The sequence below is a fragment of the Mus caroli genome, chromosome 11, assembly GCF_900094665.2.
Source record: "Mus caroli chromosome 11, CAROLI_EIJ_v1.1, whole genome shotgun sequence".
NCBI classification, from domain to species: domain Eukaryota; kingdom Metazoa; phylum Chordata; class Mammalia; order Rodentia; family Muridae; genus Mus; species Mus caroli.
In genome coordinates, this window is record NC_034580.1 from 50,170,154 (window position 1) to 50,188,653 (window position 18,500).

At 46.7% G+C, this 18,500-nt stretch overlaps 1 protein-coding gene across 1 annotated transcript in view; it reads right to left on the reverse strand.

The window, feature by feature from the left end:
- The window catches only part of Fat2 (FAT atypical cadherin 2), an 86,008-nt gene that overhangs the window by 17,703 nt on the left and 49,805 nt on the right, over window positions 1–18,500 (reverse strand). The window contains exons 10-17 of the mRNA XM_021178298.2: window positions 17,718–17,928; window positions 12,871–16,929; window positions 10,766–10,962; window positions 7,851–8,004; window positions 4,856–5,089; window positions 1,986–2,369; window positions 1,156–1,370; window positions 84–221 (exon numbers count right to left, since the gene is read on the reverse strand). Coding sequence (XP_021033957.1) covers window positions 84–221; window positions 1,156–1,370; window positions 1,986–2,369; window positions 4,856–5,089; window positions 7,851–8,004; window positions 10,766–10,962; window positions 12,871–16,929; window positions 17,718–17,928 — 5,592 coding nt within the window. The remainder of the gene's footprint in view (window positions 1–83; window positions 222–1,155; window positions 1,371–1,985; window positions 2,370–4,855; window positions 5,090–7,850; window positions 8,005–10,765; window positions 10,963–12,870; window positions 16,930–17,717; window positions 17,929–18,500) is intronic.

Sequence of the window (18,500 nt, forward strand, 5' to 3'; positions counted from 1 at the left end):
GACACCAGGATAGGGCATGTTTGCTCTTTCCCCTCTGGACCTGCCATAGAGCCACACTTCTGCTCAGCCTGGACATGACTCACATGTTCCCAGTCCAGCGCCTTGGCCACCTGAAGCTTCCCTTTCTTAGGGTCGATGGTGAAGTGTCCAAGCTGGTTCCCTCCTACCAAGCTATAGGTAATGACACTATTCACAGGTCCATCGTCATCAGATGCAGACACCTGCAGGAGAAAGAAGACCGTGAATGCAGGCACAAGAGTGGCCAAAAAGAGTGGTAGCCCTGAGAGTGATGGCTATGTTCATATCCCAATGGCTGCCACTGAGTCTGCGCTCCCTACCCCAAGAGAACCTCTTGTGACCTCAGTATGCCATAGATGCACTTGTTCATCTGTTTTCTCATGGTGACAAGGTACAGCAGAGTTGGTCTTGGGAGGTCAGGGTATGAGGAACATGTGAAATGATGTATCCTTAGAAAGTGTTGTGTCTGTTATCATAAGTCATTCTAGTCATGGCGGGTGCTATCATGGGAATCTACTCATGGAAAGAGAGTGGAGTGATACTCTAGGAAGGGTAGGAGAGGATTCAGGGAGCCTTGAAGGATGAGGAAGGGTTTGGGTACAGAAAGAACACTCCAGGCAGAGGAAATGATCTGAGCAAGGAAGTCTGAAACCGTGGGCGTGTTCGGAAAGGAACATCTTGATGTGCATTTGGGGCACAGGATGCATATGGAGGAAGGAGGCGAGACCGGAAGGGAGATGGAGAGGAATCCTGAAGAACTAAATATGAGCATGATTCATGGAAGGATCAACTGCATTTAAACGCAAAGAGGTATAACATGACATACCCTTCACCCCTGTTTCCCACCCACTGGCACTCCATGTCACTCTGTCATAGATAGGCATTGGGCCATCATCTGGAGTCAACCTCCTTTTTGCTCTCCTATTGAACATTGCCAGTGTTGTGCCCTCACCAAATCACTCTGATAGTAGCATGTGGCACAGTTTTGTTGAGAAACTGCAAGTCATGGTCTAGTCTACAGAACACTAGCTTGATAAGGCAAGCTATGTTTGTGATGAATGGGAAACTACAAGGGGAGTGAGGCAAGAGCCACCCCCAGAGCCCACACCCCACAAAAAGTGAAGCTGGGGTCCTTACCGTCAAGATGACATCACCTACAATGGCGTTCTCTAAAACCCTCACAGTGTACAGGTCATGGGTGAATCGGGGGTGGTGTTCATTAACATCGGTGACATTAATCACGATGGTGGTCACATCGCTAAGGGAGGAAGAGCTCTTCCGGCTGCATTCAATGGACAGGAAGTACTTGGGATTTGTCTCAAAGTCCAGGCTCCCATTGACATACAGGATTCCTGAGGCAAGAAGAGGTGATGGAGGTCATGCAGCTGGAACTGTAAGGCAGAGGTCTGTCTGAGGGGTTGGGGGAGAGCTCCTGCGCACTGGGGTACGTGGGAGGACTCTGCATGAGGTGGAACAGTGAGATCCTTCCATGAGTCCTGTGGGTTTGACTCAGGCTCCATAGTTAGGAGGATTGTTCTGCCTTTCCTCATGACCATAACAGAAAATTCAGGACTGCTAAGAATTTGGCTGGGAGTGGTTTTAGATAAGCAGTGAGCTCTATGCTACCTGAACACTGGATTTCAGCAAGTGTTTGGTACAGGGAAGAAGAGAGGCATGCCAAGCCTCCTAGGGTTTGGTCTGTGCTGAGACCAGGAAGCCACCAAGGGGAATAAGTGGATGGATCTCTGATATCCTGGATGAAGTTTTAGGTGAAAACATGGCAGAGTCACAGCACTTTCAGGTAAGCTAAGTGCACATGGATAAAGGGATCAGCTTATGGGTCTCTTAAGAACTGAGGCATATAGATAGCCAAAGGATGGAGGGGCTGTGTGGATGGATGCTCCCTTTATGTGAAAAACTAGTATGTGCCATGAATGAAGGCCTGAGCTGCCCCCTACCCATCTTACCTGTGTGGGCATCCAGTCGGAACTTCCCCTGCTCATTCCCTCCAGTGATGTGGTAACCCGTCTTCTCTGATCCAGGACGTGTGAGGGTAGCCAGGTGTAGCACCTCCATGTCTATTAGAGCATCCTCAGGCACCTGTGTGCTATGCTCCGAGTTCAGGAAGATGGGAAGGTAGTCCTCCAGGCCCACGACGGAGACTGTAACAGTGCCCAACGTGGACAGTGGTATTGGGGTGCCTAGGTCTGAGGCACGGACCGTGAGCTCCACAGCCGAGCTTGATCTGACCTGCAGAGGTTTCTCCAGGCGAATCACTCCTGAGGTGGCATCGATGGAGAACTGGCCATCGGCAGAGTCCGTCAGTGAGTATACCACCTGAGCGTTGGCACCTGTAGAGTCCAGGGGTAAGAGTCACACTGAGGATATTTCACAGCAGGGCTTGGGAGGGGCTCCTAAAAGCTGCTGTGCCCAGGCAGGGTATGTCAAAAGCGAGAATATCTCGGGCAGCCACTCTCAAGCCTTCACTCATAAAAGTCCTTGGGAGAAGGATGGGCTCATTCACAAACTAGTTGGCAACTTCCTATGCACCTATAATTAATGCCAACGTAAAAGGTTAAGAAAACGGGGCTGATAGGGGGCTTGTTTGACAAAGTGCTTGTCACCCTAGCCTGGGGACCTGAGTTTGATTCCCAGAATGCATGCAAAAGGCAATGCATGGTGGTGCGTGCTCTTAATCTCAGCTCAGGGAGGAAGAGACTGGCAGATCTCTGGGGCTTGCTGACAAGCCACCTTAGACTAACTAACTCCAATGCCAATGAAGGCACCCTGTTTAAAAAAGCAAAATGGATGGCACCCAAGGAATGATGCCCAAGGTTGACTTCTGGTGTCTACACATACATGTGCATATACATCATGAACATAAATGTGACAGGTGTCCCAGGCCCAGCTTCTCTGCCTTTAGATTGACTGTTCACCCTCCCTAGAGTTCTGTGTTTCTTCAAAAGTCTTGGCTCCTCAATGTCAAGCTAAGATCTAGGAGATTTTCCATTTACATTGCTAGGAGAGTATGACTCTACTTTATAATCACCATCATCATCACCATCATCATCACCAATCATCATCATCTTAAGTTATCTGGCTACTTTGACCTCCAGAACATGTTTTAGCCTTCCCGAATAATCAATGATAAAGTCTGACTTAGGAAAATGGCCCACATTAGTACGTTTCAGGATGGCAGCTGCTGTAATCAGTACAATATGGTACAAGCACACCACAGTAGATCTAATTTGCCCTGTGTTATGGTTTGACTGTGACCTTCATAGTTCATGTTTTGAAAACTCAGCCCCTGGTTCCTGTGTGGCTGATGTCTGGAGGTCACTGACACGAGATGAGGTCATGAAGGTGGAGCTCCAGGGATGGCATTGGTGGCTTCACAAGAAGCAGAAGACAGACCCAAGATACTGTGGGTGCCCTTGGTCTCCCCACAATGCCTTCTGTTATAGTGTTATACAACCGGAAGCCCTCCCCAGCTGCTGGTACCACATTCATTAACTTCCTAACTTCTATAACTGTAATCCAGATAAGCTTCTACTTTCTCTTTGGTGTGTGCATATTTCTGTGTGTACAGGTGTGCATGCATGTATGTGCATGTGCATCTGGAGGCTTGAGGTCAATCTTAGGTGTCATTTCTCAGGAGCCATTCATATTGTTTTTCTGAGACAGGGTCTATCACTGATCCAGAGCTTACCGAGGCCAGCTGGCCAGCAAGCCTCAAAGATCTTCCTGTCCCCCCTTCCTTGTCTGGCATTTGGATTACAAGCCCACAGCACTATGCCCAGTCTTCATAGTGGGTGCTGGGGACGGAACTCAGGTCTCATGCTTGGCAGCGATCCCTCTACCAAATGGGCATCCCTGTAGTGGTGAATCTCACCAGTGACTTACTAGTCACCTAGCCCATGGCATTCAATCACACCAACAGAAACCAGACTAAAAGACTGCAAATATCATGAGATGAAAACAGTATCACTGAAATAAAAATGTAGGCTACTGTGGTTAAGAATATAGCTCGGTGGTTGTGGTTTGAATGTGAAAAGGGCTTCTGTGGGTTTGTGTGTCTGAACACTTGATACTCAGCTTATAGAACTGATTTGAAAGGTTGTATAATGCTTAGAAGGTAGAGTTCCCTGGAGGAAGTATGTCACTTAAGGCTTTATAGCCTGGTCCCACTTTCTGAGTGTGGACACAATGTGACAAGCCACACCCATTGTCCTATGGCCATGGTGGATCTATCCCTTCTCAACCCATCGGACAAAATAAATTGTCCCTTCCATAAGCTCTTATTGTCACAGTAACAAGAACAGGAACTGACACAATGGCAGAGAGCTTGCTTAGCACACCGGGTTCAAACCCCAGTACCTAAAAAAATAAAAGTAAAATATTGCAACTGTTTCAACTTCACTGTCTAAAATTTGCTGAAAGGATTTTAATAAGCATAATGGACTTAGAGCCAAAAATTTCTTTCTTATATAAATTAATAAATTGAATGATACATTTGTAGATTTCTGATTAGCTGTTTTCAAAATGGCTTTGAGAAAGAAATGTGTTTAGGCTTCAGAGACAACATAAAGGTTCTTCAGGTCTAAGTGGCAGAGGGGAATGGATTGTGTCTGTCTCTAATGCCACTAAAGGCACTTGTCATAGCCTCAGGTGTATAGCTGTCCACAGATATCTTCCACTCTGGAGTATCCACAGACTCAACAAGGAGTTTTAGTCCTAGCCCATCCCAGAGGACACAGAGACAACTCTTCACCCTAGCTGGACCTAATGTTGAGATGGCTCACCAGCAAAGGTGGCCACCAGTCCTTCACATACTCACCCTGATCAGGGTCCCGGGCAAAGACCACAGCCACAGGGGTTTTAACTGTGGTGTTGTCGAAGACAGCCACAGCACAGTGACTTGGGAAGAACCTCGGGGCGTTGTCATTCACATCCTCAATGTGGAGAGTCACCTCTGCCTGGCATGACTGGCCCCCTCCATCTGTTGCCTTAGCAACAAGGTTGTATACATCCTTCCTTTCCCGGTCCAGGACTGTTAGTGTGGTCAGCTCCCCTGCCAGGAGAAATGACAGAGGTTGAGCTTCCCTGAGAGGACCCGTGTGCCCTCTAGAGAGCTACAGTGATGGTGACAGTCCTAGCCTCAGGTTCTATCGCAGCAGAGAGACTGGTCTGTGCACATGCTGTCAGGGAAGAAGCCCAGCTGCATCCCCTAGCACCCACCTGCTTCCTAATTCTCCCACAACACTCCATCATCACCAATCTAAAGCCATCATTAATAAGATACAAATAGACTGATTTTTTTAAAGGCCAATTAGGCAACTTTTAAAATCAGGTGAATACACACACACACACACACACACACACACACACACACACACACACACACACATATATATATATATATATATATATATATATACATATACATTCAGAGAGTATGTGATCTGAGCATTACTGTTTATGTCCACAGAAACTTTCAATATATATTATATAAAATAAAACATATACATTTATTATATACTTATATATGTGTAAATATATATATAAATCCCACAGAATAATTAGCCCAATGATAAAAATACATAATGTATATGTGAATGTGGTCCCACATGCCTTTAATCCCAGTAACTAGGGAGGGAGAGGCAGGTATATCCCTGTGAATTAAAGGTCAGCCTCATCTACATGCTGAGTTCCAGGACAGTCATAGCTTTTTTGAGAAACTGTCACAAAAAAAATAAAAATAAAATAAAACAAACAAAAAAAACCCCAAACACATGTATAAAGATATTCTCTGAGGTATTGTTTATAATAGTGACATACTTAAATCACCCTATATGCTTTTCAAATAGAAATTGATTAATATGCTTTAGTTGTATAGTAAAGTAATATGTGATGTTTTCAGTTAGACACAAACTGGAATCACCTGAGAAAAGAGTCTTAATTAGGGGCTTTCCACACAAGGTTTACCTAGGGTCATGTCTGTGGGGGATTTTCTTAAATTAACTGTGGGGAGACACAGCCTATTGTGGGAGGCACCATTCCCTAGGCAGGGGATCCTGAACTGTGTAAGAGAGTGGGAGAAGGCCAGCTGAGCACAAATGAACATGTATGCATTCATCCCTCTCTGCTTTTGACTGTAGACGTTCTGTGGCAGGCTGTTTGAAGTTCCTGCCTTGACACCCCACAGTGATGGACTGTAATATGGAATCGTGAGCTGAAATAATAAACCCTTCCTACCCTCATTTTCTTTGCATTGGGGTACAGTCAGAGAAATGAAACTAAGAAAGTATCATCAGGAATCACTAAAAACAACTTTACAGTCTTCCTTGCAAACACCTGCAAGCAATCACTAAGGGAGAACAGCAAATTTTCCATCAGAGAAACAATTACAGAGAGAGTTTGGAGGTCCACGGGAAGGCGAGCTGGTTGGCTACACCCTGAGTAGGCTTTGGTGAAGGATTATTGTGTAGGCTGCTTTCTTACTCCAGCTGGCTGCATACCTGTGGTGTTTTTAGACTTGTATACTGAGCGTGCATCGTTTTCATATTCTGGAAAAAATGCCCAGTTTGTTTTTCTTTTAAGTCCTCATGGGAAGTTCTGCAGCTGAGCAAACAGTAGCAGAGAGAAGGCGAGCTTCCCAAGTCACTCAACATGCCGCTCTGGGGTCAGGAAGGACAATATGGTCTGGGATCCACCCAGGAAGCTTCCTGGGACATGGCTGTCACCACCACCCCTCCCCACCTACCCCTCCCTACTCAAGAATCTCTGAGTCATCTTTGGAGCTATGGATTCAAGCCAAGGGTTGGCAGCTGGTCCCTGTGCCTGGCTGCCTCCGGCCACCTGCTACCCACAGCGAGCAGCAGGACAGGGTCTTACCTGGGGGTATTGCTCATCCCTACCTCTCTGTCCAACAGTCCTCCACAGTTCAGCCCTGGCATGGCTATTTGAGGTTCCCCTGTGGCGGCTTCCACTTCCTATCTATGTTTGGTCCCTTGCTGGTCTTATGACAATTTGTCCCATCTACTGAGTTCTTCCTTAGCCTGGGTCAGGCTTCCAGGAGCTTTACTGCTTGTGGTGTTTACTGAAGTCTTGGTCACCAGTGACCCAGTTTGCAATGTGCAAATCTTGAGATTGCACCAATTTTGGCCCTTACTAGTCTGAACCCTCCATTGGCTCAAAAGGGCATCAGCCCATCTGTTTTCAGGGCATCATCTTCTGTCCTCTCTCTCTCTCTCCACTCTGTACACTCAGTCAGGTGTCCTCTTCCCCAAATATGACCCTTGAGGACATTCTCTCTCTACCTTCTTTGTCCTTCTCTGCCTTCCCTGAATGCTTGCCTAATTCCTATGTGAGCTCAAGACCACACAAAATGGCATTTGTTCAAAGAGGCTTTATTTAACCTGGCTCGTAAGCCTAAGTCAACTTCTGTCAACATTGCTGTCTCCCCTCTACCCTTCTCCTCTTCTCCTATGTTTGTTTGTTTGGGGACAGATCTCATATTATAGCCCCAGCTAGTCTCGAACTCACTATGTAACTCAGGCTGGCCCTAAACTCTCCATTCTCCTCACTGAGAGTACAGGTGTGAACCTTTCATTGTTCCTAACTCAAAACACTGCCAGCCACTGACCCAGCAATCACTTTCCCTCTTGGATTATAAAGAACTGGATCTGAACTCACCCATCCTTTTCTTGCACCCCAGATACTGGTATCTACTAATGGGTAGACAGGTAGATGAGTGAATTCCTATTTCAAGGAAGAGCCCACCATGGCATGAGCACATGTTCTTGGCTTTGTCCCACAACTCAGAGATTTACCTGTGTGAGGGTCCAGCTTGAATTCCTGGGCCCCCGATCCATGCAGAGAGTATGTGATCTGAGCATTGGTGTCCATGTCTACATCTATGGCAGAAACTTTCAAGATGAAGTGTCCGGGGGCGACGTCCTCACGGACCTTGCCAGTGTAGAGAAGCTGAAGACAGAAAGGTAAAAGAGGGAGTCTGAGGCAGAGTGCTTAGATCCAGACGTGGGGGAGGTGAGGTGGGAGGGCAAGAAGTGACTCAAGTGAAAACATACAGAGACGGGGAGGCAGAGAAGGGAGCAAAGAGGGAGAAGGAGATGGGGTAAGGTGAGAGACCACCTGGGGTGACTCATTGGGTAACCCCAGTATTCAGTATTCCGAATCCCAAGCTCAGGTTCATTCCTTTTGACTTCATAGTAAATTTAAGGTCAGCCTGCGTTACATCACTTTCTGGTTTGTTTGTTTGTTTATTTGCTTGTTTGTTTTAAAGAGACATGTAAGGAAAATTAAGATTAAAAGCTAGAGACCTGATGAGATGGCTCAGAGGGAAAATATGCTTGCCATATAATCCTAAAGTCCGAGTTTTATCCCTGGAACCCATAGAAAGGTGAAAGGAAAAAACCAACTTCACTGTGTTATCTTATGACACCCCCCCCCAGTGAACACCCTCCCAACTCCCATCACATCATACACACAATACAATAATAATGCATAAGATAATTATTTTTAAAGCTGGAGGAGAGAGCTGAGGAGATGGCTCAGTGGGTAAAGAGCCTGTCACAAATGCATGAGGATCTGGGTTTGGACCCCCAGACCCCACATAAAATGTAGGGAGGGGGTACTCCTGTAACCTTAGCACTGGGGACGGGGGTCAGAGGTGGGCATATTCCTCAAGGCCACGGAGGTCAGTGGTCTGTCCTGGGGATATGAGTAGGGAGGTGATCAATGAGCTTCAGGCTTACTGAGCAGCCCTGGCTCCAAAAGTAAAAATAAAAGTGGAAAGTGACTGAGGAAAGATACAAGATACTGTTGATCTCTGCCCCACCACACACACACACACACACACACACACACACACACACACACACACACAAAACAAACAACAGCAACAAGTCAGAAGAGGAATGACAGAGAATAAGTCAGAATGTGGCCTACAGCAGCCACTATTAAGAAGTTAATGTCCAGGGCCTGGGAGGACCCACCATAGCCCACTTGGAGGAGGTCACTGGAAGGGAGCATCGGATGATGCAGTCTCAGGCCAAGCCCCGCCAGTCCCATCCCTGCCTCTGTTGTAAGGCCAGGCTGCCAGAGCCACCTCCCTGCTCATATTTCCAGGACAGACCACTGGCCTTTAAGGCAGAGCCAGATTTCAGTGGCTCTACCACCTGCCTTGTTCTTCCCTCCCTCCCTCCCCTGCAGGGCAACCTGGGGCTGGGTACTGGAAAACAGCTGGAGCCTCTGAGATCTTGGTGTCCCTTTGATAGCCTAGTTTGCACCAATGCAGTACAGGCAAGCATGGACTCTGAGCATTCTCTGGGTGGACACATCATACCCGACTGGACTGGTTCTGGAGCTCAGATCTCTCTTCCCTGGCTTTGATGATGCTATGAGCCGTCTTGGGAAAGACTAGGCTGACCTGATCCTGACCTCTCCTAACATAAGAGAAGAGGGAAGCAGCGAGCATGATCAAGCGGGAAAGAGAAAAGAGATGGCCACCTTTCTCCCCAGGGGAAAAAAAATCTTTTGGAGGTCACTCAAAAATGTGCCCATTCTGACTCCACACTTACAAATGTCCCAGACTCTCTTCTGCTGTATTTGATGTGACAGAAGAGAGGGGTGAAAGAAAAGTGACAGGGTGTACACATGCATGTGTGCTGCATGGTGCCATATGTGCACTTGTGTGTGCAAGTAAGTTAACGTGTGCATATATGCAAGGACATATGTGGGTACAATTGCATGAGAAACATATGTGCATATTGGCAGATGCAGCAAACAAATGTGGCAGCTGTGGAAGTATGTGCTTATGGGTACACACACACATTTTTTGCAGGTATTTGTGTCTATGTGAAGGGGTTGTAGCTGACCCTCTGGGCAGATGTGTATCTGTATGTATAAGTATGCATTGATGTGTCTACCATGACTGGTTAGATTTTCAGCAGACATGAATCGTTCTAAGTTGATATGTTATAAATTAAAATGTTTACAGTTTAAGGTTTTTTCTTTTGTTTTGTTTGTTTTTTTTGTTGTTATTTTTGAGGCTAAGTCTCTCTGTGTCTTGGCTGTCCTGGAACTCACTCTGTAGACAAGGCTGTCCTGGAACTCACAGAGATCTGCTTGCCTCTGCCTCCCAAGTACTGGGATTAAAGGCATGTGCCACCACATCTGGCCGGTTTAAGGGTTGTTTGTTTTTTTTTTAAAGCAAAATTTGGAGTAATGGAAATTCTTCCAAATGTTAAAAATCAGTTATTGTTTTTAAAAATACATTTAAAGGGAAAACTCTCTGGCTATTTTATTGCATTTGTGTGTGTATACATGTGTGTTCATGTGTGTTCCATAGATTATGTCAGAGGACAACTTTCAAGAGTTGGACCTCTTCTTGCACCATGTGTGTCCTGGGGATCAAACTTAGGTTGTTAGGCTTGGCAGCAGGATACCTCTGGGTCCGTGTTGCAGAGACATGGCCTTTGTATGATGTGCAAAGAGACTGGTATATACTACAGTTCCTGAAGAATTTGCTGTATTGATGTGCTTGGGAGCAAGAAGTTGCCCAGAATGGTTCCTATCTATGGGTACCAATCTGAGGTCTGTTCAGAAGATGCCAAGAAAGGTGGGCAGTAATGGCCAATGAGGGTTTGTCTCTATTCAGGAGAATAGAGACCTTCTCGCAACCTTCCATGCCTCCGTTTCCCAAGGCAATACTCTGAGGGCTCACCTGTGAGCACTGTGGGCTGTTATCATTGATGTCCAGGACGAAGACCTCCACGGGGACCGAAGCCTGAAACTTGCCATCTGACGCCGTGATTTTGAGTAGATACTTGGCAATGTGCTCACGGTCCAGAGTCTTCCTTGAGGTGATCCTCCATTCATCCCCAACTTGACTGATGCTAAACTGACCCAGGGGGTCTCCCTCTAAAAAGGAGGGATGCAGCTATTAGGAACCAAGGACAGGAATGAACTGGGCTCTGTATCCTAGGTGGCTGCACCCCTCGTCTTTTAGGATTACTGGGGAAGGCAGAATTTTCATCCCTGAACTAGGGGTCCACAATTCTATATTGAGTCTATTTTTGCAAAGTTGAGAAGCCTCTCCCAACTTTCAAGTGAGATGATTACTATAAGAAGTACAAACATGGCTGGTAAGAGGAACGAGGCTCCTATCTCTTGTGATTGAGAAGGCCTTGAGGGAAGTCAGAAGGAGCAAATTCTAGATTATGTATGAGAAATGTCTAGGCTCTGCTGTGACATTTCAGCAGAGCTGGAGAAGAGTTCACCAGCATTAACTCCAGGCTTTGATACACAACTAAAGGCATACACGAAGCGAAGGGTGTGTGGTTATCTCCCAGCAGGATGTGGAAAGGTGAAGTCTCCCTCAGATGCTAAGATTTTCCCATGATTCTGTTCTTATAAGAACTGACTGCCACCTTCTGTCATCCTCAGGGTTTTAAGACTGGTATTGTCAAGTGTCTGGTAGCACAATATTATAACAGTCATTTTTCTGACTATTTTAAGTGGTTCTGACCATGTCTGTCTCGGGGAATCTGAAGTTCTTGTTTGGAACTTCAGGCTCATCAATGCGCCCCTCAACAGCTGTACTGGCAGAACGAGCCATGTTTATGGAACAGGGTGGGGAACATAATAGTGGGGATGAGAAGAAAAGGGTCATTCTGTGTGAAGATTCATCTTCATTTTCATCTTGGCTGAGTCTAGAGTCACCCAGGGAACGCCCCTCTTTGTGTGTGTGTGTGTGAGAGCATCTCCAGAGAGGTTTAAGTGGGGCTGAGAAACTGACCCTGAATATGGGCAGCACCAGCCCACGGGCCGTGCGCCTAGATTGAGTAAAAAAGAACGTTAAGTAGAGAGCCAACATCTGTCTCTCTGGATACGCTGTGATCAGATGCCTCCCATTCTGCTGTCATGTCTTCCTGCCACAGTGGATTACATCCCCTTTGAAGCCAGGAGCCAAGATAAGCCTGTCCTTACTCCTGTTGCTTTGATCAGGTATTTTTGCCATAGTAATGAGAGATGTGACTAATATTCTCTGGGTGAGGAGCCCTCCCTCAAACTTGCCCTGGGCATGATGCAAAGACAGGCATAAAAACAGACAGCTGCCAGGATTTTTATGAGTCACAACCGCTGGATACCTCAGTACCCCTAGAAGACAGTCGACGATAGTGCAGTGGTTTGGATGAGAACAGCCTCATAGGCTCATATACTTGGATGTTTAGTCAGGAAGTGGAACTGCTTGGGAAGGATTAGGAAGTGTGGCTTTATTGGATGTGGTGTGTTACAGGGTGGGGTGTGCTGTGAGATTTCAGACATCCACACCAGGCCCAGTCTCTCTATGCCCACTACCTGCAGATCAGAATGTAAAGCTCTCAGTTACTGCTCCAGTGCTGAGCTGTCTGCTTTACACCATAACGATCATGGACTAACCCTCTGAAACTGTAAGCAAGTCCCCAGTTAAACGTTTTCTTTTATAGGAGTTGCCTTAGTCATTGTGTCTCTGCACAGCAATAGAGTAGTGACCAAGCCAAGCAGGTATAGAATGCTCCTTTGATTCTATCTTCTCACCTAAAGGAATAATGATTACCTCTTTGCAAAGTACATCCTAATTTATATGCGACTTTAGGAGTTTCCCCACGTTGGGTTTTCTCAGTATCCCTGTAAGGTGAGTGAGAACAGACATGCCAAGTGTCTGAATGGAGCCACTGAGATCCTAGAGGAACAAGCGACTCGATGTGTTACCTACATCTCAGAGTGCCTCCTGCAAGGCTTTCTCAATGTCTCCCAGTGCCTTTAATCCATGATAAGCATCCTTACCTGTGATATAGCAGGTGACCTGCCTATTCTGCTCAGAGATGTCAGCATCCAACGTCTTCAGAGTAGCCACAAGTTCACCAGGCTCATTGTTCTCCACCACAGAGCCTCTATAGTCTTCAGAAGCAAACCGAGGGGGGTTGTCATTCTCGTCTGTGATGGACACCTCAACCAGGGCCTGAGAGGACAGCTGGATGGTCTGTCCATGGTCAAAGGCCACCACATAGAAACGGTAAGTCTGCTGAGTCTCACAGTCGAGTTCTTGGAGTGTGGTGATCCAGCCGCTCTCACTGTCGACAGCAAAGAGTTGATGGATGTTGCTACCGGGCTCCACTGACAGCCTGTAGCTCACCTGCCCATCACTTCCAGTGTCCTGGTCATTGGCAGTCACCTGGATGACTGTGGTCCCTCCTGGCATATTCTCAGTGAGGAAAGCCTTATATGGATCAGCCTCAAATACAGGCCTGTTGTCATTGACATCTTCCACTTGAATGTTGACAGAGACCAATGACACCAAGTCAGTATCCTCGTGAGGGCAATGTGCCATCAGGTCAATCTGGTACCACTTAGTGGACTCATGGTCCATGGCTTTCTTCACCTTTAGGACTCCTGTGTCTTGGTCCAAAGAGAAGACATCATCACTGTTGCTCTCTGGAGTGGTACCCTGAACCAGACTGTAGATGATCGGATCTTGAGCAGCTACTGCTTTCACAGACCCGATTTCAGAACCTTCTGGAAGGTCTTCAGATGCAGAGAAAGTATACAGAGGCTCAGAAAACTTGGGCAAAGGGATTTCATTAGGAACGACCTGCAGTCGTACTGGTACCAGAGAGTCCCAATGAGGAGGACCACCATCCTGGGCTTTGATGTTGAAGTCAACAGCTTTGTTTTCCAGTCCTACCAGGCTCTCCTTCACCTTGACCACGCCGGTGGTTGGGTTAACTTCAATGATCTCTTCCGCAAGGTCCTCGGTCGAGTCTACTGAGTAGGTAACATCTGCATTCCGACCTTCGTCTGCATCATAAGCCAGTACCTGGATGATGGGGGAATCTCTGCTGACATTGGATGGGATGGACACAGTGTACCCGGATGCTTTGAATTGTGGGGCATTATCATTTTCATCAGTGAGAATGATCTTCACAGTGCAGAAGGCCACTTTCCCTCCTCCATCCCTTGCCATGACCTTAATAGCAATCACCCTTTCTGTTGAATTTTCCCGGTCCAGTTTCTGCAGGGTAGTGATCTGACCACTGGGATTTATAAAGAACCTTTCCCCAGCTAGTTTATTGATGATAGTGTAGTCCACTGTACCATAGGGACCACTGTCTTTGTCTATGGCTAGCAACTCAATCACCTTTGTCCCCACTTTTGCGTTCTCAGCTAATTCGGCTTCATAGACATTTTGCTGGAACTCTGGGCTGTACTTGTTGGCATTGGTAGTGTTGATATATACTGGCACTGTTGCTTGGAAGACCCCATCAGAAGCACCTACCCTCAAGTTGTAAGATGAGTCCAGCTGCTTTTTGCAAAGGTTGAACATAGAAATGATTCCCGATGTGCTATTGATGGAGAAATGTCGGTCCTGGTTGCCAGAAAGAATCAGGTACTCCAGGCGGGAGGTGTCCCCAATATCAGGGTCAAGAGCTTGAACTTTTAGAACTAGGTGGCCACAGGTTGCTAGCTCACTGACATTGGCTTCGTATTGAGGTTCTCTGAACTCTGGGGGGTTGTCATTGATGTCTGACACATTGACAACCACAAGTGTTTCACCAGTGAGTGGGGGATCTCCTCTATCCGTGGCCCTGACCTTCACGCGAAAGTGTTGGTGAGCCTCATAGTCCAGCTCTTGGATGGTGAACATCTCCCCCGTGCTCCCATTGATCCGGAAGAACTTAGAAACATCTGAGCCATCCTCTACAATCTGATAGGAGACATCTTGGTTCTGTCCTGAGTCTTGGTCAGAAGCCAACAGTTGGATTACAGGAGTCTGAGCAGGTGAGCCCTCAGAAACTGAAGTAGAATATACCAACTGGGAAAAAGTGGGAGGGTTGTCATTAATGTCCTCAACTAAGACTTCCACTGTGGCTTCAGAAAAAGACCCCAGAGCCGTGTCTGTGGCTCTCACTGTGAACACATGTTTGTTCTTAGACTCATAGTCCAGAGGTCCTGTCACCGTGAGGACTCCAGTTTTAAAGTCGGTAGTAAACAACATCAAAGGCTCTTCCTCTACAATGTTATAGATGAGCCTCAGGCCCTCTGGACTCCGGGCCTGTGTGTGGAGAATTGGGGTATAGAGTGTGATATTTTCAGGGACTTTCACTTTGTAGTATGGACTCTGAAACAATGGGTTGGATTTATTTCTGACAGTAACGTGTACCTCTACCTCAGTTTGGAGGGGCGGAGTACCTGCATCCCGAGCAGTGACTCTGAGGTGATACTTATTCAAAGCTTGATAATCAAAGGGCTTCTTGAGTGATATGTCCCCAACATAGGGGTCAATCCGGAAATAGGCATAATCTTCTGCAAACCCATATGTGACAGTCCCATTGGCTCCCAAATCCTTATCAGTGGCAGATACCTGAAAGAGGACATCCCCAGGTTCGGTGCCATCTTGGATGACTGTATAATAGGGCAGATGCTGAAACTCAGGAATGTTGTCATTGACATCTTCAACAGAGACCCTGACAAGAGCCTGAGCCACCCGCTGAGGGACCCGGTTATCCCTCACTTCCACTGCCACTTCGTGAGTGTCCTGCTGCTCCCGATCAAATGTCACTCCTCTGGTTTGCAGCACACCTGCTGACTTGACCATGTGAAATAAGTCTGTGCCATTCAAGAGGAAGTAGGAAAGGGTGTCATTCAAATGGTTTCCATGGACTCCAAGAATTACCAGCACATTACTGTGTGGTGTATTCTCCGTCACTTTTGCCCTGTAGATATCCTGATCAAAATGTAAGCTTTTATCAAGGGCTTGGGTCAAAGATATTTTTACCGCTGCAGTATCTTGATACAGACCATCAAAAGCCCTAATATTGAGCTTTGGGAAAAGCCTCAGAGCAGCAGGATTAACCACAGATATCTGGCCCGTGATGGGATGAATAGTAACAGCTTCATCAGCGTTGCTAGTTTTGATGCTGTAGGTGACTTTTGAGTCATTATCCTCGGCCTGCACTGTGAGGAGTTCCATGCCAGGGTGGATGGGTTCTACCACCGCCACTTCGTATATCTGCTCTGAGAACCTGGGAGGAGAGTCATTCACATCTCGGACATGGATGATAACCCTGGCAGATCTGGGTGCAAATAAGATGGGTGTGCCTTGGTCATGGACATAGATGCTGAACTGGAACAAGGGTGTAGTCTCATAATCCAGCTCTGATGTGATTGTTATGGTTCCCATGCTGGGGTCGATTTTGAAAAACTTTAAGGCCTCTGGTTCCAAGATTTTATAGACCAACAAGGAATTAGCTTCCTGGTCACTGTCTGAGGCACGGATCACTAAGGGGCTGTTGTCTTCACCCAGGATCAGGCTGTGCAGAGGAGCTGCCTCACTGATGTGCCCCATGAAAGTTGACTTTAGGAATGCAGGAGCGTTGTCGTTCTCATCAATGATGTAGACAAGTGCCACCACCTCTGTGAACACGCCAGCCATGTTGCTGCCTCGGATTTTCAGTTGGTATGATGAGACTTTCTCATGGTCTAAGCATTTCTGAGTGGAGATGAGGCCAGAATAGGAGTTCATGGAGAATACACTGTTCTTGTTCCCCTCTCTTAACTCATAGGTGACTTCAGAGGAGCTGGCAGCAGAGATGAGGAGGATCGGGGAACCAATGGGGACCGATTCTGGAATCTCTATGAAATACTCATCTTTTGAAAAAATGGGAGCACTGCTGTCGGAGGGGTGGACATGAACGACCACCATAGCCAGGTCATGCCGCTGTGGGGAGCCTTGGTCTTCCGCCTTCACGGTTAATGCGTGCCTATTGAGATGGACGTGATCAAGTCTCTGGGCTACTGTGATGATGCCCAGGAGGGAGTCAATGTTGAAAAAACCTTCACTGTTCCCTGAAACAAAGAACAGGACAAACTGAAGTTTGCCACACCCTCAAGAGACACCAGACAGGCTTCTTAGGTCAGTCAAGAGGCTACAGCACCAAACAGGGACAGGATACAATCTGTACCACAGTCCCCCTGGATTTAGTATATCATGTGTAGAGCAAATGCATGCTACCCAGTTCTGAATGTCATCCTACATAGTTGCTGCCTAAATAGAAGTGTCAGGCATTAGAAAGTCTCTAGGACACAACTTGAACTACAAACCAAAGCTGTCATCCATAATTCTATGAAGCCAAGAAAAAAAGCTTACACTTTTCAAGGAGAGCATGCTTCACCCTAAAGTTTACTGGCACCCTTGGTAGAAGAACTTCAGTTGTATGGTAGAGCATTCAGAGGCATCCCTTGACTTGCTTTTTGATAGCTCCGCTTACATACTTATAAGGTGGGTTTGCAAACGTGGAGTCGGGCTGCCAACACTGACAGGGACTTTAAAATCCCTACTCACACATGTATATGAAGACATTACATCCTAACACATTTACAGGCTCTGTAAACACTTTTCATATGCTCATGGTGACTTGTATCATATTATTTGTAAGTTCCCCATTCCTTGAGAGCATCTTTGCTATTGGCACTATCATTTGTTTTGAATAACATTGGCACATGGAATGTTCTAGAATGGTCATCTGTCACTGCTTAGAGAGCTGGTACTTGGGTAATCTGTAAAGTCATGCCTCCACTGCTTATCATCATCCTAGTCCTTGTCTAATTCCTCAAGCTCACAGCAAGGTCCTCACCTTTTAGGAAGGAATAGTGGACTTCAGCGTTGGCTCCCCGGTCAGCATCCACAGCTCGGACCTGCAGGAGCTCTGTGCCAGGGGCGGTGGTGTCAGGAACATTTGCCTCATAACGAGGTTGAGTGAAGTGAGGTGAGTGGAGATTTCCATCCTCCACATGAATGGTCACCCACACGAAGTTCCTCTTGATGGGCATCTCTTGGTCTCGCACCTAACACAGGATTCAACAGTGAATACAGCAATCAGAATTGAAGGAGGTAGGGTCAGAGTCGGGTGAAAGGGGTGGACTGCTAATGAACAGGCTGCCCAATTTCTGTAGACTCCTTTTAGTCTTTCTCCAACCTATCGTTTTTAATAAATGTTTCATTATCAATTGTTTGGCTTAGCCGTTCCTACAGATGACTCCACTTTAGGAGAGAGGCATAACAAGCAAAATACAGCAGGCCTCAGACTATGAGTTCTTCGAGGTACTAACCTGTTCATGTGTTCTATGGTCATGGATATTTGGGATAAATGAAGTCAAAGGGCTGCTTAGCGGCAGAACGTCTCAAATCCTCCAATGTACACTAATATTCCCCAGGGACGATAAATTAGCATGTAAGAATCCTGACTAGAGTGAGCTGGAGAGAGCTCAGGTGTTAAGAGCCCTGACTGCTCTTCCAGAGGTCCTGAGCTCAATTCCCAGCAACCACATGGTGGCTCACAACTAGATGTAATGGGATTTGATGCCCTCTTCTGGTGTGTCTGAAGACAACGGCAGTGTACTCTTACAAAAAAGAAAGA